Source organism: Nicotiana tabacum, chromosome 22, assembly GCF_000715075.1.
Source record: "Nicotiana tabacum cultivar K326 chromosome 22, ASM71507v2, whole genome shotgun sequence".
NCBI classification, from domain to species: Eukaryota; Viridiplantae; Streptophyta; class Magnoliopsida; order Solanales; family Solanaceae; genus Nicotiana; species Nicotiana tabacum.
Genome location: NC_134101.1, coordinates 228,927,347 through 228,937,143, shown reverse-complemented (window position 1 = coordinate 228,937,143; position 9,797 = coordinate 228,927,347). Strand labels below are relative to the sequence as shown.

The window sequence follows — 9,797 nt, the reverse complement described above, 5'->3', positions numbered from 1 at the left end:
CACGATATAACTTATCCCTAAATAATTCATAATTTTTCCAACCAAACAACCCCTAAAAGATTTAATAAACCCAATTAAACAAGCAAATGATTGCATAAAAAAGCTTGCTTTTTTCCCCTTAATTTAATGATATTTGGTGTTATCTATCCCAGATCTCTCTCCCTCTCTTTCTCTCTCTCTTTATTTCCTTTTGGCTTCTTTTTTAAAAATGAAATTACTTAAGCAGCTGACACCTTAGCTATTTCTCTCAGTGTTTCTTTTTTGTCAAACTCTTTCAATAATAAGTGGATCTCACTGTTCTTGATTTCTTTCTTCACTAAACACAATTGGGTTTCTTAAAAATTTAATCTTTTATTGTTCATTTAATAAATTTTTTTCCTTAAAGTTAGAATTTTTGCATTCCCATTTCAGCTTCTAACTTTGTTTTATGAATCTTAAAGTTCTTTTCTTGGATTTTGTATAATCCTCATATTTTGTGTTTCTCAAAGATTTAATCTTTTTTTTGTTCATTTACCAAAAAAAAATAAAAATTAAAGTTATAATTTTTTGCATTCCCATTTCATTTTCTAGCTTTTTATGGTTCTTAAAGTTGTAATCTTGAATTTTGTATAATCCTCATATTTTGTGTTTCTCAAAGATTTAATCTTTTTTTGTTCATTTACCAAAAAAAAAAAAAAAAATTGAAGTTAAAATTTTTTGCATTCCCATTTCATTTTTCTAGCTTTTTTATGGTTCTTAAAGTTGTAATCTTGGATTTTGTATGATACATATTTAGGGGTTGGAGTTAAATTTTAAAAGGTTTGATCTTGTTAATTTATGTGATTTATTTTCTGGGGTTGTTTCTGTATACTGGGGTTTTAAGCTTATTTTCAGCCTTTTTATGTGTTAAATTCAATTGGATTCTGTTATTTCTTCATTTATTTATTTGAGTTTTTTTTTTTGAGAAATTGATTAGTGGGACCACTTGCTCCGAGACTCTGTGGGCTGCTTCACTAGCTTTCATTATTCAGGTATCATTTAATGATAATTTTTGTGTTACAAAATTTTTAGTTTGAGCTTGTTGTATTTATTGGTTTTCTTAGATTTTATGTTAGAACTGTTAATTGCTCAGCATACTCTATTTGAGTAATTTTGTATTTGTTGAAGTAGTTTACACTAGCATGATTTAATTGGTTTCTTCATTATGAAATATTAATAGATTATCTTTTTTTTTTTTTTTTTTTGAGGGGGGGGGGGGGTAGGGGGGGGGTGGGGTGGGTGGGGCGGGGGGGGGGGTGTGAATGGGTGCTTATTGGTGTTAGACTGTTAGTGAAGTCTAGCATTAATTGGTTTCTACATTATGAAATATTAATAGATTAATTTTTTTTTTTGGGGTGGGGGGTGGGGGTTTAACATGTGAGGGTGGGGGAGGGGGTATGAATGGGTGCTTATTGGTGTTAGACTGTTAGTGAAGTCTGTAATTTCAAGTTAGGAGCTCCTATCACATTCATTTTTGAGCTTTGCATTTATTAGTTATATGGTGTAAACATCAAGTAAGTCTTTTTAATGATTTTTAGGCTGAGGTCATGCTGTGCAATGCAATAAACTGGACATTTTTTTTGCATTTTTCCTTAGCAGCTAAATCGTCGCGTTTGTTATATGCTGATTTCGAAGCTAAATGATTGGTCAATACTGTTGGCGGCTTCTTTGTTTTATTTATTATTCGCGTCTTCTTTGTTCTATTTGACAACTATGACGTATATGTTTATTTGCATTGGTCAAATTTTTTAAGTTGTTTTATACACCTAGGATTGAGCTCAGTGAATTTCTCTGTGGACTTGCATATACCCTTTTCCTTCTTTCTATTTACTTCATTTTACCCCTAAGATTTGGTTGTGTCATGTTATTTTGGTAGTTAGATGAGATAATGTGGTCAGGGAATTCAGAATAGATTATCCTTTTTCATCATTTATCTTTTTACCTTTTCTGGTACTGTGTGAGAAGGTATGTCAATCTTGCTTTCTGAAGTTGGCGGTTCATCTATATCCATCGCATTCTGTAATTTCAGCACTTGCTTGTTGCTTTTATTTTGAATAAAAATCTTACTTAAAGCCAAAAAGGAAAATAAAGAAATAAAAAAGGTTGGCTGTTTCTTTAGTAACCTCGATTGGCTCGTCATGAATTATGTCACTCCTTTTGGACATGTCGCCTTTATTTCTCCCTTGACTTTTATAACAAACAATTTCACATCTCCTTTCATTGGCAGTTACATGCTATTTTTTATTTATTATCTTTTCAGGCTAAACTATTGGGACGGACTTTTTAACATTTTAGGATATGAGCATCACTGTTGAAACCGATGACATGATGACATCCAAAGTAGACGTGGATTCGCCCGACGAAGCTACTGGTGGAGTAAATGCCGGTGGAAGTGAACCACTTAAAAAAGGTCCCTGGACTTCCGCGGAAGATGCAATTTTAATGGATTACGTCATGAAACATGGTGAGGGGAATTGGAATGCCGTCCAGAAGCAATCAGGACTTGCTCGTTGTGGTAAAAGTTGTCGTCTGCGGTGGGCAAATCACCTGAGACCAGATTTAAAGAAAGGTGCATTTACTCCAGAGGAAGAGCGGCGAATAGTTGAGTTGCATGCTAAGATGGGAAACAAATGGGCACGAATGGCTGCTGAGGTTCATTTTATCTCTCAATCTTTTTTCTGTCACTAATGGTTACTGACAACTATTTGCAGCTGTCTTATTTTGCTCCATATCTTTGCTTAGTTAATAATAAGGCATAAATGCCTGCTGCCTTCCCCGTCTTTATTAAACTATTATCTAGAATTTGTTAAAAATGACTGTTCAAGATTTGGTTTTGGTTAAAAGCATCATTGTTTATTGTTAAGTTGGCGGAAATCGTCAAACTGATTTTTCTCAGGTAAAATGATTAAGCATTAGTTTATTGTTACACTACTAGGAAATAACTGGCATCCTTCATTTGATGATTTTATTTCATATTAATTCCTATTTAAGTTGGCGTCCAGCCAACAATAAATTCAAGGTCACTGCTAATCCTACGGACGCAGTCCATATCTTATTAATACTTATTCCTAACTCTTTCCAAACAATGTCGAGTAGTCTTGGATAAGTATTCCTTATATAAGTATTTAATTTTGACCAAGTAATTAGTATCATTTTGATCTGTTCGTCCTCTAATTGTGAGTTTCTGCTATATATTTTCAGTTGTGTCGGGGAATCTTGATTTGTGCAAATCATTTTGAATCAGATTTAGCTTTTCTTTCCTGTATCCCCTGTTTGTAACAATAATATCTCAAATTCTATCTTTTGTTTTCCTTTGGGTGAACAAAAGTTTTTGCCTGGTAAAAAGGTGAGAAGTGAAGTTACTAATAATGAACACCACATTGTCCGAGCCACTTCCTCCCGATGATGATTTTCTCTATACTATCTGCTATTTTTTATAATAGTCAAAAGTTCATTCTTCCATTATCTAGGTACACATGATTTTGATTTGGATAATATATGCAGTATATTTCGTTGCGATAATGAATAGTGCTTTTGTGTTTGTTAGAACTTATAAATTTACAGATTAGCAAATGTGGAATTTCATCCCTTTTAATACCTATTTCTGTAACTTTCATGACATTGTATGAAGTTTAATGCTTATTTGGCCCCAGATTAGCTGTTCAATTTCTTTAAACCATCTATCTATTTCCACATTTAGATCCACATCTATATAATTACCATAGAAATTTCAACTCTTATTGCGATAACTTTTAAAGAATCAGGATATTTGACAGGAGGTAGTACTAATTAAATAATCAGGAGTATGGTTTCTTCAACTTCAATTGGATGATTGGTGGTATATGATTCATTAATTAGCTTTCGTTATGCTCTTTTTTACCTTTTCAGTTGCCTGGCCGCACAGATAATGAGATAAAGAACTACTGGAACACCAGGATAAAGCGACATCAGCGTGCCGGCTTGCCAGTTTACCCTCCAGATATTTGTTTCTTGGCAAGTCAGAACAAACAAAATGAGGAGTTGAGTGCATTCTCCTCTGCAGATGCACAAAATCCTGATGTCTCGGGAACTAATGATTTTGATATTCCTGCTGTAGAGTTCAAAAATTTGGAACTCAATCGGCCATTATATCCACCACCACTCTTTGAAATTCCTTCTAATAGCCTGCTCGATATTACGGTAAGTAGCTTTCTCGCCCAGGGTCATAGTCCTCCCTACAATAGTACGTCTTTCCTTTCGACAATGCATCCATCTAAGCGTATACGAGGATCAGAATCCATGTTCGGTTCAAATGGTGGTTCTTTGCTTGGTCAGCCCTTGGGGTTTTCTTCATATAATAATCATAATGTAACATATGATGATCACCTACCATTCTCGAGTATTGTAATTCCAGGCAGCCATGCCCCTTTAAATGGCAATTCCTCTTCTTCGGAGGAGCTCCCTTCACTCCAAAATCAGACGGCGAATTGGGGCCCACCATCTTCCCCTCTTCCTTCACTAGAGTCCATTGATACTCTGATTCATTCCCCTCCGGCTGGACACAGCGAATCGGGTAGCGATCTGTCGCCTAGGAACAGTGGTTTATTGGACGCTATGCTTTACGGATCACATACTATGAAAGCTTCAACCGATAACTCACACCAAGAGAAGGAGACGTTTGGTGATGCAGTCGACAATTCTTATGCCGATCCAATCTCTCCTTTGAGTCATTTCTCTGCATCAGTGTTTAGCGAATATGCCCCTATCGACGGAAGCTCATTACATGAGTTCCCGTCGTTAGCCACAATGCCAGGTGAGAATGGTGAATTTTTTGGCTTCTCCTTATATTCATGGTTAAGTGTAGTGTGGTTATACTTAATATAATTGGATTATTTCTTGATGTTGAAGGATGCAAAGTAAAGCAAGAGAATGTTGCCACATCATCAGGGCAAGCTTGTGGACGCGATTCTTGTACGTGGGATGCCATGTCCACTGTGTAGTCGATGACCTGAACGCGATTATGGTACTTTTAAAAGCTATGAGAACATTTTCTTTTTGAGACAAAACTTGGTTATCTCAGTTAATATATGATAGTGGAATACAATGTAACATTTTCCATTAGCTGGAAACACTTTTGCATGTTGCGAGTGCATTGAGTTTAGGCAATCTAAAGACAAATACATTGATACTTCTTTTTATGTGGCATCAAATTGATTTCAGTTTTTATAATATTAGACTGAGACAGGCTTAATTAAATGATGTGGACCGTGAGTATTCATATAGCCGATTCTAACTAGTCTGGGACTGAGGTGTAGTTTGTTGTTGTAAATCAATTGCGATTTGGTGGAGTTGCGGCATGTACTTGTGTGGACAGTAAATTGTAGCTCATGCCCTACTACATGAGGTGTAGAAACATGAAATGAGTAGGTGAAGCATGAAAGACTGTCCTTAAAACCTGCTTATTTGGCTTCTTTGGCGAAGCGTCTAAATTTAGCTTATTTTGAGAAATGCTTTAAAAAAAAGTACTTTTAGTGAGAAGTAGTTTGTGTTTGGCTAATTACTCTGGAAAAGCACTTTTCACCAGCAACTAGTATTTGGCCAAGCTTTTAAAAAATGTTTCTAAGTGTATTTTTCTCAAAAGTACTTTTTAGGAGAAGTTATTTTTTTCTGCTTCTTAAAAATTGCTTTTGCTTCTACTCAAAAGCACATTGTTTTATTCTAAAAGCTTGACCAAAAACCTTAACTTAAAAAATATGAAAGAAAAAAAAAATTGTTTTGGCCTTGGAAAAGCTTGGCCAAACATGCTACAGGCTTGGCTGAACTGCGTTAGATCTGTCATTTTCACTGTTTGAAGCCGTGACATCCTAGTCATAGGGAGCAGTTGCGCCAAGGCTTTTCTTCAGACAATTAATTTGAATCCGTGAGATTAGGGCTGTGCACGGATCGGATCGGATTTAACATATTTCGGATTCGAATTTCGGATTTCGGATTCTAGAAAATGTAATCCGAATCCGATCCGAATTATATCGGATCGGATCGGATTTTAAAGTTTGGATCGGATCGGATATCGGATCGTATTATTATGCCTCAAAGTTAAACTAATATGTATATTTTCTTCGTAAAGGAGGCAATACATTAAGAAAAAATCATGTTTATGCAATTATGAGAGTAGTATGGTGCCAATATAGCTAAATCTAGCAATTGTAAAGGTAATAACTTGGAGGTTGATGTAAATTAAAGTGTAGTATTTATACATGTCCTAGTAATTTCGGATTTCGGTTGGATTGGATTAAAATATACCAATCCGAAATCCGATCCGAAATCCAAAATTTTAATAAACATAATCCGAAATCCGATCCAATCCGAAATCCGAAATTCAAAATTGAATGGATTGGTTCGGATTTCGGATATCCGATCTGAATGTACAAGCCTACGTGAGATCCTAGTCATAGGGAGCAGTTGCGCCAGGGCTTTTTCTTCAGGCAATTAATTTGAAATCATCCAAAAACTTTTTAATTAGTTGTTATTTCATTATTTAAAAAAAAGGAAATGGAAGGGGAAAATAGAGAGAAGAAAAAGGAGACATCCTTTTTTCTTACAATGGCTTTTGCCTTCACGCAAAGTCTCTCTATGTGCAAATGAAGATGCGTGAATGATTTCCTGCCCAAAATTCTATACTTTCATCTTCTTTTGGAGACTAATTGATGATCCCTTTTACGTCACAACTAATGCTCCCCAATGTTTAATAAAATTCAATTTTATTTTAAGAGAAAATACATAAGTTACCCATCAAATTTATCCGGAAAAATTATTTACACGCCTTAATTTTACGGGCGATCTATGTCCCCCTTATTTTTGTTTGAGGTGAATTTAATACCACCCTAAATGGTGACATGACAAAGGCAGTAGTTTCACTCTCCAAAACTCGCGTGTAAGAGGGAAATGATTAAAAATAGACATATATTTTTACTGTCTGCGTCCATTTTTCTTTTAATTCTTCTTTTCTTATTTTTTTTCTCTCTCTACCTTTTCTTCTTCCTGTCACCATTTCCCTTTTCCCATCCAAGATACTACTGTATCTCCATTTTCCGCCATTGTATCTGCCTCCATCCCCTCTACTTTTTTTCTTTTTTTCTTCTTTTTCTCTTCTACTTTTTCTTTACCCGAGTAGAAATACTCTCCACCATCTTTCAACAATAGCAATACCATGTGTACTTTCCACACCCCTATATGTATATACATACACATATATACTTGTACTAGCTACAAACAATCCTGTATTTCTAATTTATTTTTTGTAATATTTCGTTGAAAAAATTGAATAAATAGTGTAATCTGGCCTCTTTAAAATATTGTTGTGGTTTTTTTCTTAAAGGAGTAATAGTGCAGATGTTGAAATCAGATGATACAGATTAGTTTACTTAGCGTCAAATTAAGAGCTTGAGATTTTTGTAAAATATTTCCCACAAAAAGGTCTTTTGAAAGAGGGAAGAGCATAGAATGGCCTACGGATCAATAGCTCGCCTTGAAGCCATCGATAAGTTACAATTTATTGAAATTTGAAAGTGCTTTTCTGTTTGGACATAAATTTTGCCGAAGCTTGCGGGATTTTAACTGGCTAAAAAGTTTGGGATTTGCCGGCTTCAGTTTTTCGACGAGGAATTTTCCCCTACTTTTTAAAGCTGAAAGTGTTAGATCTTCCATGGTAGTGTAGGCGATGATGAAGATGACATGGAAAAAAAGAGTTCAAGAAAAAGTAACGAAATAAGTGGGAAAAAAATAAAGCAGCTTTTGACACGTGGCGCGCGTGTACTACACATCCCACCACAAGACTGACTATGTGTTACCAATGGAGTATTAAATTCACTCCAAACAAGAATAGGGGGGCATAGGTCGCCCGTAAAGTTAAGGTGTGTAAATGATTTTTCCGAACAAGTTTGACGGGCAACTTATGTATTTTCTCTTATTTTAACAACAACAACAACAACAACAACAACAACAACAACAACAACAACCCAGTATAATCCCACAAGTGGGGTCTGGGGAGGGTAATATGTACGCAGACCTTACCCCTACCCCGAAGGGTAGAGAGGCTGTTTCCAGGAGACCCTCGGCTCAAAAAAGCAACAGGAGCCGATATATTAGTGCCATAAAAATGCATAATAAAATAACAGCAATATAAGAGATATGAAATACAGAATACAAAATACGAAATAGATAGCTGGTATAGTAAAACTAGCAGGTAAAACCCTGCATCAATAGCCGACCAATGACATTCTTAGTCTAACCCCTAACTGGCTAGTCTCACTCTATTGTGCTGTAGAAATATTCACAACTTTCCCCTTAACCTACAACTTTAATGCTCGACCTCCATAATTCCCTGTCAAGGGCCATATTTTAACAATAAATGCATAAAAATTCTGGATTTGATCTTTATTTATTCATGGTTAACCCCTTTAACTTCAGAGAAATTGAACTAGAGGACTATGAAACTTTGAAGTAACATTTGTTGGCACTTTGGAGGAAAACTAATCTGCTATTTTAGCTATCCACTCTATTGAGGAAAAAATAAAAAGAAAGAAACTCATTGGCTATTTGTTTCTCACATAGAAATTACATCTCTTGTGTTATTTGAAGTAATATTTATTGGCACTTTATGAAGGAGAAGTTTTGATCTTGTAATCCTAGTTTGAGGAATAATTGATCCAAATGAGGGTACAATCTTGATTCAAGCTATACAAAGTCCACTTCAGGCGCGCACCAAAAAATAAAAATAAAAATTTAACATCTCAACTTAAATACTAAACTTTTATCTATAGCAGAATTTGAACCGGTAAATATATATAATCCACATTTTGCCGTTACAGTATTTAAACCAAAGAATGAATGCAAGATATATGTTCTTTCATATACACATTTGATTAAATGATACGTATTTTTAATTTAATTTTAACTGCTCAAATTAAACTATTTTGTTTAATGTAAATAATGCCTGCAGGTAGTCTTTATATAGTAAAAATAGCACGGTATAGCCAGTTTTCGAACTGGTCATTCAAAAATAGCCAGTGTTTAAGAAGTTAATGAAAAATAGCCACTATTTTACTGCAACAGAGACCGGTCTAGCATAATATACTGGAGTTCGATGCACATGTGTATGAACTCCAGCATATTATGCTGGACCGGTATACTTTGCTGACTCCAGTATAATATACTGGAGATTGGAGCACCGGTGCTCCAAACTCCAGTATATTATACTGGACAATTATACTAGCTGGAACTCCAGTATATTATACTGGAGTTCAAGCATACTTATGCTGAAACTCCAGTATAATATAGCATATTTTCCGAGTTTTGAACAATGTTTTCGCTCAGATTTATCTTTACATGAAAAGTGACTAAATTTCAATTACTTTTGAAACTGGACTATTTTTGAACGACCGGTTGTAAATCTTGCTAGTTTTGAATTTCTCCCCTTTATATATCCTACTAAGCCTACCAAATTCATTGCATTGAATTAACATTCGGAGAAGTTCAAAATCTCTGATTTTCTTTTATTTTCAGTTTTTAATAATGGTTTCGTTATAGTTTCACCTTCCATTAGGTTCAAAGACCAAAATCACACATTTGATAAATTGAAGGTTAAATGTAAAATAACACAAGAACCAAAATTGGAATAAAGCAACAACTCAAAGACTGAAATAACTATTTCAGTGATTCAAACAGATTGGAACAAAAAGAAACGGGCAACAACTGCGCCTCAACTCAAAATCAACAGAAAAAGCAAAGCATTTCTCCCTATA

At 34.9% G+C, this 9,797-nt stretch overlaps 1 protein-coding gene across 3 annotated transcripts; it reads left to right on the top strand.

The window, feature by feature from the left end:
• The first annotated feature begins 150 nt into the window (after positions 1–150).
• Positions 151–5,231, top strand: LOC107790595 (transcription factor GAMYB). Of its 3 annotated transcripts, none has more exons than XM_016612555.2 (5): positions 250–798; positions 956–1,010; positions 2,279–2,670; positions 3,907–4,810; positions 4,906–5,231. In XM_016612555.2, the coding sequence occupies exons 3-5, from the start codon at positions 2,317–2,319 to the stop codon at positions 4,995–4,997; spliced, it is 1,350 nt and encodes a 449-aa protein (XP_016468041.1). In that variant the 5' UTR covers positions 250–798; positions 956–1,010; positions 2,279–2,316; the 3' UTR covers positions 4,998–5,231. The 3 variants fall into 3 exon arrangements, with proteins under 3 accessions (XP_016468034.1, XP_016468041.1, XP_016468055.1); XM_016612569.2 differs by having other exon boundaries at positions 688–798; positions 2,314–2,670; XM_016612548.2 differs by having other exon boundaries at positions 151–1,010.
• The last annotated feature ends 4,566 nt before the right edge of the window (positions 5,232–9,797 follow it).

Excerpts from the sequence above, each read along its gene's own strand:
- LOC107790595 (XM_016612548.2), top strand. The coding sequence starts at position 2,317 with ATGAGCATCACTGTTGAAACCGATGACATGATGACATCCAAAGTAGAC. Across the intron at positions 2,671-3,906 it reads GGGCACGAATGGCTGCTGAG|TTGCCTGGCCGCACAGATAA; the intron begins GTTCATTTTATC and ends TTACCTTTTCAG. Across the intron at positions 4,811-4,905 it reads GTCGTTAGCCACAATGCCAG|GATGCAAAGTAAAGCAAGAG; the intron begins GTGAGAATGGTG and ends TTGATGTTGAAG.